The 14,177-nt window shown below is 43.5% G+C and overlaps 1 protein-coding gene across 2 annotated transcripts in view; it reads left to right on the plus strand.

The window, feature by feature from the left end:
• Positions 1 to 9,756: 9,756 nt before the first annotated feature.
• Positions 9,757 to 14,177, plus strand: part of TM9SF5 (transmembrane 9 superfamily member 5) — an 89,489-nt gene continuing 85,068 nt past the window's right edge. The window contains exon 1 of one of the 2 annotated variants that reach the window (XM_023634387.2): positions 9,757 to 10,211. In XM_023634387.2, coding sequence (XP_023490155.2) covers positions 10,029 to 10,211 — 183 coding nt within the window. In that variant the 5' untranslated portion in view covers positions 9,757 to 10,028. The remainder of the gene's footprint in view (positions 10,212 to 14,177) is intronic. The other variant, XM_014729211.3, reaches the window with a different exon arrangement.

The following is a 14,177-nucleotide window of genomic DNA, read 5'->3' on the forward strand; positions in this document are numbered from 1 at the left end:
GATCCGAACCAGCGAATCCCGGGCCGCCGAGAAGTGGAATGTGCGAACTTAACCACTGCGCCACCGGGCCGGCCCCTGTTTTAATTTTTTAAAAAGAGAAATATATTTATGTACAACTCATGTAATTAAAAATTAATCAAATAAATGAAAGAGTTGTCTCTGCCAACTACCTCCATTTCATCACCTCTCACGCAATTCTCAACCCACTCCATTCTGGCTTTTATCCTGATCATTTCCCCCCCAAATAGCTCTGTTTCATGCCACCAATGATATCTGTGTCACCAAATCAAAAAGATAAGTTGTTTTCTGCTATTTTACTTGGCTTTGACTACTTTCTCCTTCAAACAGTCTCTTCCCTTGGCTTTCGAAGTCTTTTATTTTAATATCACTTTCTTCTGGTTTTCCACCTACCTCTCTGCCTGCTCCTTTTCTAGCAACTCTGCAGCTTATACTTCTTTTTTTTTAAAGATTTTATTTCTCATTTTTCTCCCAAAGCCCCCTAGATCATAGTTGTGTATTTTTAGTTGTGGGTGCTTGCAGTTCTGGCATGTGGGATGCCGCCTCAGCATGGCTTGACCGGCAGTGCCATGTCCGCACCCAGGATTTGAACCGGCAAAACCCTGGGCCGCCCAAGCAGAGTGCATGAACTTAACCACTCGGCCACGGGGCCAGCCCCCTATACTTCTTTAGTATACCACAAATTGTTGAAATTTTTCAAAGACTGGCCCTAGATCCTCTTCTCTTCTCATTCTGTACTCTCCCATCGTGTGATTTCTTCTATCATCCATAAGCTATCAACTCCCTAATTTGTATTTACATTCCAGAGCTATATATTCAGCTGTGTGCTTGATATCTCCATTTGTAACTCTCAAAGTTTCCTCAAGTATAACAGGTCCCCCCAAAACCTCCTGATTGCTCTCTATAACTCCTAAACTCGGTCCTCTTCCAATATGCCATGCCTCAGTGAATGGCTCCACGAACCAGCCAGTTGTTCAAGGCAGAAACCGATGAGTCAGCCATGACGCTTCTCTCTCCCTCACCTTCCCATATAATCCATCAATCACACCAAATCCTATCAGTTTTATCTCCCAAATATCTCCTCATGTTCATGGTTAACAATCTCGGTTAACCCTCTAGTCAAGCAATTCTCAAAGTTTGGTTTGAGAACCCCTGGAGGCCCCTGAGACCCATTTAGTGCATTCACAAGATGAAAAAACAATTTGCCCGAGAATACTAAGATATGATGTGCCTTTTCCACTCTCATTTTCTCATGGGTATACAGTAGTCCAGAGGCTGCATGACATGTGATCACAACAGACTGAATGCAGAAGCAAGTATGAGAATCTGTCTTCTATTAAGCCAGACATTGAGATTTGCAAAAATGAAAAACAATACCACTCTTCTCACTATATTCTTTTGTCTTAGAAAATATAGGGTTTTTTTTAGAACAAATAAGCAAATTCAGTAGAAGTTGCAGGAAGCAAAATCAATATACAAAAATCTGTTGCACATCTATACACTAACAATGAACTAGCAGAAAGAGAAATTAAGAAAACAATTCCAGAGGGTGGCCCAGTGGCGTAGTGATTAAGTTCGTGTGCTCCACTTCAACAGCCTGGGGTTCACGGGTTCAGATCCTGGGAGCACCTATGCACCATTCATCAACCCATGCTGTGGCAGCATCCCACATACAAAATGGAGGAAGACTGGCACAGATGTTAGCTCAGGGACAATCTTCCTCACACACACACACACAAAGAAAACAATTCCATTTACAATGGCATCAAAAAGAATAAAATATCTAGGAATAAATTTAACCAAGACATGAAAAAGACGTGTACACTGAAAACTAAGCTATTGATGAAAGAAATTGAAAAAGACACAAGTAGATGGAAAGATATTCCATGTTCATGGATTGGAAAAATTAATATCATTAAAATGTCCATACTACCCAAAGCAATCTACAGATTCAATGCAATGCCTTTCAAAATTTCAATGGCATTTTTCATAGAAATAGAAGAAACAATCCTAAAATTTGTAAGGAACCATAAAAGACCCAGACTAGCCAAAGCAATCTTGAGAAAGAAGAACAAAGCTAGAGGCATCATGTTCTGTGATTTCAAACTATATTACAATGCTGTAGTAATCAAAACAGCATGATAATAGCATAAAAATAGACACATAGATCAATGGAACAGAATAGAGAGCCCAGAAATAAACCCACACATATATGGTCAGTTAATTTATGACAAAGGAGCCAAGAATATACAATGGAGAAAGGACAGTCTCTTCAATAAAGGGTGCCAGGAAAACAGGGCTGCCACATGCAAAAGAAACTCAACCATTATCATACAGTAAACACAAAAATTAACTCAAAATGGATCAAAGATTTGAACATAAGATCTGAAATGATAAAACCCCTAGAAGAGATAGCCCTGATGGTCTAGCCATTATAGTTTGGCTCACTCCATTTCGGTGGCTTGGATTTGGTTCCCAGGCATGGAACCATACCACTCATGTTTCAGTAGCCATGCTGTGGCATCAGCTCACATAGAAGAAACAGAGGAACTTACAACTATACACAACTATGCACTGGGGCTTTGACGGGGAGAAAGGAAGAAGAGAAAAAGGAGGAAGATTGGAAACAGATGTTAGCTTAGGGTGAATCCTTCCCTGCAAAAAAAAAAGAACAACAAAAATCTCCTAGAAGGGGGCTGGCCCCGTGGCCGAGTGGTTAAGTTTGCACGCTCCGCTGCAGGTGGCCCAGTGTTTCGTTGGTTCGAATCCTGGGCACGGACATGGCACTGCTCATCAAGCCACGCTGAGGCAGCGTCCCACATGCCACAGCTAGAAGGACCCACAATGAAGAATATACAACTATGTACCAGGGGACTTTGGGGAGAAAAAGGAAAAAAATAAAATCTTTGAAAAAAAAGTGAAATCTCCTAGAAGAAAATATAGGTGATCAGCTCCTTGACAAAGGTCTTGGTGATGATTTTTTGGATCTGACTCCAAAAGCAAAGCAACAAAAGCAAAAATAAACAGGTGGGGCTACATCAAATTAAAAAGCTTCTGCACAGCAAAAGAAACCATCAACAAAATGAAAAAGCAATCTACCGAATGGTAGTAAATATTTGCAACTCATATACCTGATAATGCGCTAATATCCAAAATGCATAAAGAACTCATACAACTCAGCAAAAAAACTGGACAATCCTATTAAAAAGAGGGCAGAGGATCTGAACAGACATTTTTCCAAAGAAGACATACAGATCACCAACACATACATGAAAAGGTGCTTGACATCACTAATCATCAGGGAAATGAAAATCAAAACCACAATGAAATATCACCTCACACCTGTTAGAATGGCTATTATCAAAAAGACAAGAAATAACAAGTGTTGGTGAAGACGTGGAGAAAAGCAAATATGTATGCATTGTTGGTGGGAATGTAAATTGGTACAGCCACTATGGAAAACAGTATGGAGAGTCCTCAAAAAATTAAAAATAATACTACCATATGATCTAGCAATTCCACTTCTGGATATTTATCTCAAGAAAATGAAGACATGAACTTGAAAAGATATATACACCCCCATGCTCATTGCAGCATTATTTACAATAGCCAAGGTATGGAAACAACCTAAGTGTCCATTGATGGATGAATCGATAAAGAAATTGTGATATACATACAATGGAATATTATTCAGCCATAAAAAAGAACAGAATTTTGCCATTTTGGATAACATGGATGAACATTGAGGGCATTATGCTAAGTGAAATAAGTCAGACAAAGAAAGACAAATACCATATGATCTCACTTATACCTATGTGAAAGCTAACCCCCCCCCCCCCCACAAAAACCCCAGCAACATCAAAAAACTAGAGCTAATGGATACAGAGAACAGATTGGTGATTGCCAGAGGTGGGGGGGGGCGGGGGCAAATGGGTGAAGGGGGTTAAAAAGTACAAACTTTCAGCTATAAAATAAATGTTATGAGGAGGTAGTACAGAGCACGGTGACTGTAGTTAGTAACACTGTATTGTATATTTGAAAGTTTCTGAGAGTAAATCTTAAAAGTTTTCATCATCAGAAAAAAAAATTTTGTAACTGTGTATGGTGGTGGAAGTTAACCAGACTTATTTTGGTGATCCTTTTCAATGATTCCTATAATACAGGGATATATGTATCCTTTTGATAACAAGTTGATATTGGTGGAGAAATATGATTCTCAGTCAGAAACTTTACAATAGCAAGGGAAAAACTAAAACTCTCTGCTCTCACCATATCACAGAGCATATAAATTAGAAGAATAATTACTCAAATGAAAAACTTAAACCTCAAAGTATTAAACCTGTGAAATCAAGCTATTTCAATGGCTGCCTCGCTATATGAAAGTGGTGGGTGTGAAAAGAAGGAGAGGATACACAGTTAACAATCGACTAGTGGAGGAGGCAGACAGGACTCTCATACATTGTGAAAGCGACAAATCAGAGGTATACGTAGGGTACAGCGGGAGTACATACAAGGGGCACTTAATCCAACTGTGTGTATGTGTATGTGTGGATGGTACATGTGTGGAGTCGGGGGCTGTCAGGGAAGATTTGCTGGGAAAAGTAACTTTTAAATTAAGATCTGAAATATACCAGCAAGGTTCCAGCCAAGCAAAAGATAGGAAAGAGGGTGCCAGAATCAGCAGAGCATACTAGACTAACGAACAGTAGGGATCAATTATTTTGTTCAGAGTCTAGAGAGAACAGCCTCTTAGTATAACCGAAAGTAGTTCTCTGGAGCAGGAGCAGAGAAGAGAATGATTGTCGGAGTGGACGCCCCTCACCGCCCTGTCCTTCCCCCCAGCTGAGGTTTGAAACTGGAGAGGTATATGTAATCAAGCAGGTCTTTCTAACCAAAGTTTGGACTTAATCCTTGAGGCAACGGAGAGCCAGTAGAAGATTTTTCAACTTTTTATTTCAGGAAAATTTTAGATTTACAGAAGTGTTGCTAAAACAATACAGAGGTCTCCTATACTTTTCACCTAGCTTCACTTAATGTGAACATCTTACCTAACCATGGTACAATGATCAAACTAAGAAATCAACGTTGGTACAATACTATTAACTAAACTAGAGACTTTATTCAAATTCACCAATTTTCCCACTAATGGACTTTTTCTGTGCCAGGATCCAGTCCAGGACTCCACACTGCATTGTCGTCCAGTGATGGATTCTAAAGAGGAGTGTGACGTGATTAGATTTACATTACAAATTTGAGAGAAACATACTTAGATTTGGGGGAACTGGGAAGGAAAAGTGAATCAAGGCATGAAGCCCAAGGGATAAGCTAGTCTGGTCCTTCCTGCACACTATGAAAGGTGTGATCTGCCCTCTGGAGCTGACACACTGGCCCATCCTGGCACTTTAGTTCCCTTTTTGATGTTCCACTATGCTGATTTAGAAACGTGGTGTAAACAAAGCATGATTCCACTGGATCACAGTATTCCTTTGCTCCACTACTTAATTTTGGCCTGTACACATTAAAGTGAACAGGAAAAAGGATGAGGACCGTAGCTCAGATATCTTTAATTCCAAATGGTTAGAAACATGAAAAAAAATTAACTATTAAAGACCTAGTAGTTGCATTAGTCTGTTTTATACATTTTCTTTAACGTGGCCTGAAGCACCTACTTTTGTGATGTGCCATTCCTTGTCTTCTCTGCTTTGACAAAATTGTTTGAGTGACATCACATATCACAAGTTTCATGGTTAAATCTCTCTATGCACCACTGTCAAACATACGTCCTAACCTGAGATTCATATGCTTCACTCAATTTTTTTCTTGCTTATTTCTAAAACATCCGTAGTTGATGTAGCTGGAAATTTAATGGCTACATCATGAAATGAGTTTATTTCTGTTTTTATTACCAAACATTTTTCACTTTTTCTTTTTTTTTGGTGAGGAATATTGGCCCTGAGCTAACATCTGTGCCAATCTTCCTTCATTTTATGTGCAATGCTGCCACAGCATGGCTTGATGAACAGTGCTAGGTCTGCGCCTGGGATCTGAACCTGTGAACCCTGGGCGCCAGAAGCAGAGCATGTGAACTTAACTACTATGCCACCAGGCCAGCCCCTTTACTTTCTTTTAGTACTATTATATTTGAGAACTATATTAGATAACAGGAGACTTGCTTCCTAGCCTCAACTTGGTCATCTATTAACTGTATGACCTTGGACAAGCAAATTAACTTCTCTTGGCCTCAGTTACCTCACATAAAACAACTACCCTGCCTACCGCACATGGTCACTGGGAGGATTTTGTGAAATAACGGATGGGCAAGAACTTTGCAAACTCGACTGCTACATAAATAAAGGGGGTATTATCCTTGTTATCTACACTTACTCTCAGCTTTTGATTTCTTTTTTTTTTTTTTTTTGCTGAGGAAGATTCGCCCTGAGCTAGCATCCATGCCGATCTTCCTCTTTTTTTTAGTATGTGGGCCGCCAGCACAGCATGGCCACTAACAGTGTGGTGTAGGTCTGTGCCTGGGAACCAAACCCGGGCCACCAAAGCACAGTGAGCTGAATTTAACCACTATGCCACCAGGGCTGGCCCCTCTTTTGATTTCTAAATGAAGTAAAATATACAAAAATGCCTATGACAGTGTAAGTTACATGGTATTCATTCATCCATCTTTTCATTTATTCTGAATCTATGCATTGTGCTCTTGTTAAGTGCCTGAGTCTGTGCTAGGGCTATGAAGATAAGGAAGAAATGGATCCTGTGCTCAAGAAGCTTACTTTCAGTAGAGGGAGAGAGCAAATAAGTAAGCCAATAAAATGACTAAAGTTTTCTTCACCTTTACACCAAAATACCCCTAACGGCACAGGGGGGAGAATCCATGTCTCTCTGGAGTTTGGGGCATAGACTACATTAAGGAATTAATTTCTTCAAAAAATTTTTTTTTAAAGATTGGCACCTGAGCTAACAACTGTTGCCAATCTTGTTTTTTTTTCTGCTTTATCTCCCCAAGTCCCCCCTGGTACATATCTTAGTTGCAGGTCCTTCTAGCTGTGGCATGTGGGATGCCACCTCAACGTGGCCCGACGAGCGGTGCCATGTCCATGCCCAGGATCCAAACCAGTGAAATCCTGGGTCGCTGCAGCGGAGCACGCGAACTTAACCACTCAGCCACGGGCCGGGCCCCAAATTTTATCTTTTAAAAGCCTTGCAAATTTTGCATTCCACACCACAATATAGCCCTGTTTACTTGTTGTTTCTTTTTTTTACACAGCAACCAACCAAGTGAGGTTTATTCTGAAAATACAAGGCCGATTCAATATTTCAAAATCAATGTAATGCATCATATTAATAGTCTTAAGAAGAAACACATGATCGTATCAAATGATACCAAAAATTTGATAAAATTCAATATCAGGTCATGATAAAAACTCTCAGCAAACTAGGAAGAGAAGGGAACTTCTTTAACCCAATAAAGGGCAGCTACAAAAAGCCTATAGCTAATATCATGGTTAATGGTGAAAGACTGAATGCTTTCCCCTTAAGATGGAGAACAAGGAAAGGATGTCCACTCTCACCACTTCTAGTCACCATTATATTGGAAATCAAATATAATGGATTGTGCAAGAAGACAAGAAAAAGAAACGAAAGGCGTACACATTGGAAAGGAAGAAATAAAACTGTCCCAATTTGCATACAACCTGAGAAGGTGTACAGGGCTGGCCAGAGGCGGCAGGCAGGCCTCACTCTGGAAGAGGTCTTCAAACTGGCGCATGGTGGGAGAGCAGGCCATCCTGTTGGGCAAAGCCAGGCCTGTCTAGTGGGTGACTGCCGCAAGGCTGCCCTGGGGCTTCTGCATCTTGAAGGGGGATGAGGAAGCGAAAGATAAACTCTGAGAGCACCTGCAGCAGCAGAGAATGTGCTGGAATGGGCCACCTCCATCTCCGATCTCCAGGTTCAGCAGGTGGCTGGAACTGGTGACAATCACACACTGGTGATGCCAGGAGGGTTGTGTGTTTTTGATCAGAATGGGGACGTAGCCTTTGGTGATGCTTCACTTCTTGAGGTTAACAGACAAGGCCGGGCAGGGAGCTTTAATAGAAGACCTCAACGGCACCGTTGGAGTTATACAGGGTGAGGATAGTGATGAGGCAAAAGGGATCACAAACATGCTGACTGCTCCTCTTTCCTGCTTCTTATCTGTCTCTGGCATCGGCGGAGGGGCGGGGGCGGGGGTCTTGTAGGTGACCTGGGTGGCACACCTCCCCTGGGGAGCGCCAGACACCCCACGGTCCCCTCACTTGGCAAGAGCCACCTGGCTCGTAGGCAGCCCCGTCCCACAGCAGTCCTGGCCGGCTGGGTCCTAGTGCAGCTGCTTAGCGCCAGCGCAGGCCTGGGAGACTGGTGGAGCATCCTGTTTAACACACACGCTTTTTCATCCAAAGGCAGACCACAGAGCAATGGTAATGCAGTGGTGAAATACAAGATTTTTATTCAAGCTCTGGTTGCTTCCAGCCGTGACCACTCTCACGCTTCCTAGCTCCCTTTTCCTGTTCCCCTTCTCAAAGGTGGTGTCCCGTCTGATGGAGTTGTCCTGTCCTCCAAATCTTTGCCAGGCCCTCTCCGATTCTCTTGGTCAAGTTCAATCTTTTCACACTCACAACTCCCCTAATTCTGATAGTTCTGACATTTTCTCCTTCATTTCTCCTACAACTTTTCCTACCTCTCTAGTCCAAGAGTTAACTCGCTAAGTTTCTCCATGCCTCTGCTAATGGCCAGCTCATTGCCTTCGTTGTGTCTTGAATCGCGGTCTGCCAACCAGCAGAAGACGCAGACCTCTTGGAGCAGGGAACTTGGACAGAAAGGCACTTGGCGAGGCGCACACGTCTCAGCATAAACAAATGACCTCTTGTTCTCCAAAGCTGTGGAGACACAAGGAGGAATAATAAGAAGTTCTTCTCCTATCTTTGTCCTGTGATACCTACAATTCTCTCTAGGTCCAAACACAAGCACTTTTCATTATAGGACGGCACAAGGAGCAGGAGCTATGGGCGACGAGGATTCTTACGGAGGTCGCAAAGTAAGATCCCCGCCGCTAAGATAAAGAAAACTTTCCTTCAAAATCTAAGAGCAACCCCCGCTTTCTCCTCCCCCCTCTTCTTCAGTCTTTCCCCCTTTCTTCCTCCAGACCTGCACTGTCCAGTAGAAATATAAGGCGAGCCACAGATGTAATTTTAAATGTTCTAGGAGACACATTTTAAAAATAAAAAGAAACAGGTGAAATTAATTTAAATAACGTTTTATTGAACTCAATAGATCGCAAATACTACCATTTGAACATGTAATCAATATAAGAATGGAGTGTTTTGTGTTCTTTTTATCGTGCAGTCTTTGAAACTCGGTGTGCATTTTACATTTACAGAACATCAATTTCGGACTAGATACATTTCAAGCGACTAATACCCACCATAGCGGGCAGCAAGGCCCTGGAAGTCCCCCTCTTCCCCCTTCCTACCCCGAAACCTCGGCCGCGAGAAATGAAGATGGCGGGACGGTTAGTACTGCTACTTTGGGGCTGAGAGAGGCAAAATCGTGAGGATGGGAGACCCTGTGATGTTGAGATGTTGAGAGCTCCCAAGCAGCCTCCCCTGCTCTCCCCACCCCCCCAGCTCCACGAGGCATCGCGGGAACCGCGGGAAAGCGCTGAGCTGCCCAACGTGGGGGTTGGGGTGGGGCGGAGGGGCGGGGGGCGGGGTGGAAGGCGTGGTGGGGACCCGCGCGCATGCGTACCGCGCGCGCTCACAAATGCAGCCCGGCGCGGCGCCGTAGCAACCGGGTTCCAAGCCAGCGTCTCGCTCAATAAGTGGCCTTCCCGGGAGTTCTAGTCCCACCAGCCGGTCTCGGCTCTTCCCTGTGCACGGTTCTTCCTTGTTGTTTTTGCTTCTTCCCTCCACTAGTTCCGATCTAACCCATGGTGTGTGTCCCCGAGCGCTGAGCCAGCTCCTAAAATGAGTACTTGTGGTTTCCGTGTGGGAACCAACCTCTGGCGCCTCCGGTCTGCCCTCCCCAGGCTGCTGCTAGGGCTGGGGCTGCTCGTGGGGCTCCAGGGCCCGCCCTGCGCTGCTTTCTACCTTCCTGGGTTGGCTCCGGTCAACTTCTGCGAGGCGGACCGAGAGACTGCAGCCTGCAAGGTGAGGACCACAGAGGGAGTGAGCTATGAGGGGAAGGCTTCGGGTAGGGGCATAGGGCACACCGGGGATGCTTAAGCCCTCTCTGGGGATGTGTTTCAGGGTCTCAGCCTCTGTGCCTCGCGCTTGGGTGGATCCGGATCTCCCTGATGCTTTTCCCCTCCCTCTCGGCTCCTCCCCCTGCCTCCTCGGCTCCTCCTCCTCCTCCTCCTCCCTCACAGCTCCTCCTTTTCCTCTTTTTCTCTCGGCCCCTTTCCCTCGGTCTAGGCTGCTTCTCTTCCCCTCCCTCTTGGCTCCGCCCCCTCCCTTACACTCTTCCCTTTTGGCTCCGCCCCCCTCTCGGCCCGCCCTCTCCCCTATCTTGCTTCCTGTCTCTCCTCCTCCTCCCCTTTCGGCCAACTCCCTCTCAGCTTCTCCTCTCTTTTGGTTCCTCCCCATCCCCCTCTCTTCTTGGCTGCTCCTCCTCCTCTATCACAGTCCTCCCCCCACTTCCCCCTCCTCTTGGGCTCGTTCCTCTCCCTCTCAGCGTCCTCTCTCTCCTCCTCCCTTCTTCCCCTCCCTATTGTCCCCGTTATACAATCAGACTCCCTTTCAAGATTCACCTACTATGGGCTTTGTTGGATACGTCCCCGCCATGTTTCTGTCACCCCTCACTCCTGTGGCCTCACACTTTTACCTCCTTAATTCTTCTTAATTCGCTTTGGTTTCCCCTGGGCTCTTTCTCCGCAAACACCAAGATAATATTATTTACCTCTCAGACTTGTGAGAATAAAATGAGACAACGTATGAAAAGCACTGACGACAGCACTTGGCACACAGTAAGCTTTCAATAAGTGGTAACTGTTGTCACTGGTGATTTTCTTTAGCCAGAGATATCTGGCCCAATTCCTTTTCCGCGTGTCCCCCAATCTCCGGTAATTTCTTGACTTCCTTCTTTGGCAACCTTGTTTTTGTAACTGTAAGCTGACTCAAAACAATTTGTTTTTGCAAGTAATCGATTCAAAAGGTCATAAGGCATGAGACATTTTCTGACCCCTAGTTGCCTCATCTAGTATATGGGGGAGTGTTCTGGTAGAAGGCCCCGCAAAGGCACTACAAAGTTGAGAACAGTGCTGGGTGTGCTGTGACTATAGCCTTCGCCACCTGGAAAGTTCCAGGGTTTTTAAAGGCCAGTTCTAGGTGCAGCAAGTTTGCTCTTAAAAAACCTGGAGCTTGCCTTTTCCTGTGAGAAGTACTGATAGCAATGTTTTGAACCAACATCTTGCCAAACACATGTAATATAAGAAATGGCACTTAAAAATATTTTATATCTGCCTTTTCCCTGACTGGCGATACCTGGTCCTGGCTCTTTATTCTTTATTTCAGCAGACGTCCTCACAAGAAACATGATCTTTAACCATAACAAGTGTGTGGAATTTCTTTTCTGTAAGCTCTTTTCTTTTTAGGCTGCTCCTCACATCCCTAGATGCAGTCTGCTTTTTGTTCTGAGATTGCACCTTCTCTCTTTTGGTGAGTCTCTCCTTTTTATGCTTAACACTCCAAACTTCCCTAATTTGGTAGAGTCCAGCTCCTTGATTTTTTTTAGTTTTTAAATTTTTACAATTACAAAAGCAGTAACAGCCAACCCTGATGGCCTAGTGGTTAACGTTCGGCACTCGCTGCTTCGGGGAGCTGGGTTCGTTTTGGGCTGCAGAACCACACCACCCCTCTGTCAGTTGCCATGCTGCAGTGGGGGCTCACATAGAACTAGAAGGACGTACAACGAGGATATACAGCCATGCACTGGGGCTTTGGGGAGGAAAAAAAAAAGCAGTAGCATGCATGGTAGGTGGTTAGAAAATGCATATAGGCAAAAATAAGAAAAGAAAAACATTTCTAACAACTAGAGAATTCCACTGTTGATACCTTAGCTGGTATTCTAAATTTTTTTCTATGCATGTTCATACCCACGTATATTTTTAATAGACTTTTTTAAAGAGCAGTTTTAGGTTCACTTTAGGTTCAATTTAGTTTTAGGTTCAACTTAGTAAAATTGAGCAGAAAGTATAAAGTTCCTATGTACCCCTGCCCCCACACTTGCATAGCTTCCCCCATTATCAACACCTCCCAGTTGATGAACCTACATTGACACATCATTATCACCCAAAGTCCATGGTTTACATTACTGTTCACTCTTGGTATTTTGCATCCTATGAGTTTGGGAAAATGTATAATGACATGTATCCATCGTTATAACAACTTACAGAATAACTTCACTGCCCTAAAAGTCCTCTATGCTCTCTGCCTCTTCATCCCTCCCTCCCTTTAAGCCTTGACAACCACTGATCTATTTACTGTCTCCATAGTTTTGCCTTTTCCAGAGTGTCATATAGTTGGAATCACACAGTATGCAGCCTTTTCAGATTGGCTTCTTTCACTTAGTAATATGCATTGAAGGCTCCTCTATGTCTTTTCATGGCTTGATTGCTCACTTCTCTCTAGTGCTCAATAATATTCCATTGTCTGGATATATCACAGTTCACTATCTATTCACCTACTCTGAAGTACATCTTGGTTGCTTCCAACTTTTGGCAATTATGAATAAAGCTACTATAAACATTGTGTGCAGGTTTTTGTGTGGACATAAGTTTTCAACTCCTTTGGGTAAATACCAAGGAGCGTGATTCCTGGTTGATATGGTACGAATATGTTTAGTTTTGCAAGAAATCACTGAACTGTCTTCCAAAGTGACTGTACCATTTTACATTCCCACCAGCAATGAAGAAGAGTCCACATACATTTTTTTATTGAGGTGACATTGGTCTATAACATTATGTAAATTTCAGGTGTACATCATTATATTTCGACTTCTGTATAGACTACATCACGTTCACCACCAAAAGTCTAGTTTCCATTCATCATCATATAAATGTCCCCCTTTACCCCTTTCACCCTCCCGCCACCCCCCTTCCTCTTTGGCAACCACCAATCTGTTCTCTGTATCTATGTGTTTGTTTACTGCTGTTGCCCACATGCATTTTTTATCCAAATAAAATCATAGCGTGCACGTTATTTTGTAACTTTCACTTTTCTGTTAACAACTCCATCTTTCCACATCAATACATTTTTATCTCATCTATTACCTAGTTCATAGTCAGCGTTCCCCAGCTATTGCCAAAATAGCCAAACCACAATCCAATCTAGGACCACAAATTGCATCTGTTTGTTATATTCTTATAGCTCTTTAATTTTTATTTATTTTTTTTCTAAAGATTTTATTTTTCCTTTTTCTCCCAAAGCCCCCTGGTACATAGTTGTGTACTTTTAGTTGTGGGTCCTTTTAGTTGTGGCATGTGGGATGCCGCCTCAGTTTGGCCCAATGAGCGGTGCCATGTCCGCACCCAGGATCTGAACCAGCAAAATCCTGGTCCGCCACAGTGGAGCGCACGAACTTAACCACTCGGCCACGGGGCTGGCCCCTCTTATAGCTCTTTTAATCAAGCACAGTTCCCCCTTGTTCTTTTCATAACACTGACTTATAAAAGAGACCAGTCTGGGGGCCAGCCTAGTGGTGCAGCAGTTAAGTTTGCATGTTCCACTTTGGTGGCCACGGGGTTTGCCAGTTTGGATCCCGGGTGTGGACCTACACACTGCTTGTCAGGTCATGCTGTGGCAGGTATCCCACATATAAAGTGGAGGACGATGGGCACAGATGTTAGCTCAGGGCCAGTCTTCCTCAGCAAAAAGAGAGGAGGATTGGTGGCAGATATTAGCTCAGAGCTAATATTCCTCAAAAATAAAATAAAATAAGATGACTTTAGGAAAAAAAAAGAGACCAGTCTGTTTTTCCGGTGGACTGTGCCTCCTCCAGGATTTGTGTTTGCTGCCTTGTGATGACATTTAGCTTGGTTTAATGGTTAAACTTGAACCCTTTGGAAAGTAATTTGAAATATGTATCAGAGTCTACAAAAATGTTCATCCCCCTTGATT

This window comes from Equus caballus, chromosome X (assembly GCF_041296265.1).
Source record: "Equus caballus isolate H_3958 breed thoroughbred chromosome X, TB-T2T, whole genome shotgun sequence".
NCBI classification, from domain to species: Eukaryota; Metazoa; Chordata; class Mammalia; order Perissodactyla; family Equidae; genus Equus; species Equus caballus.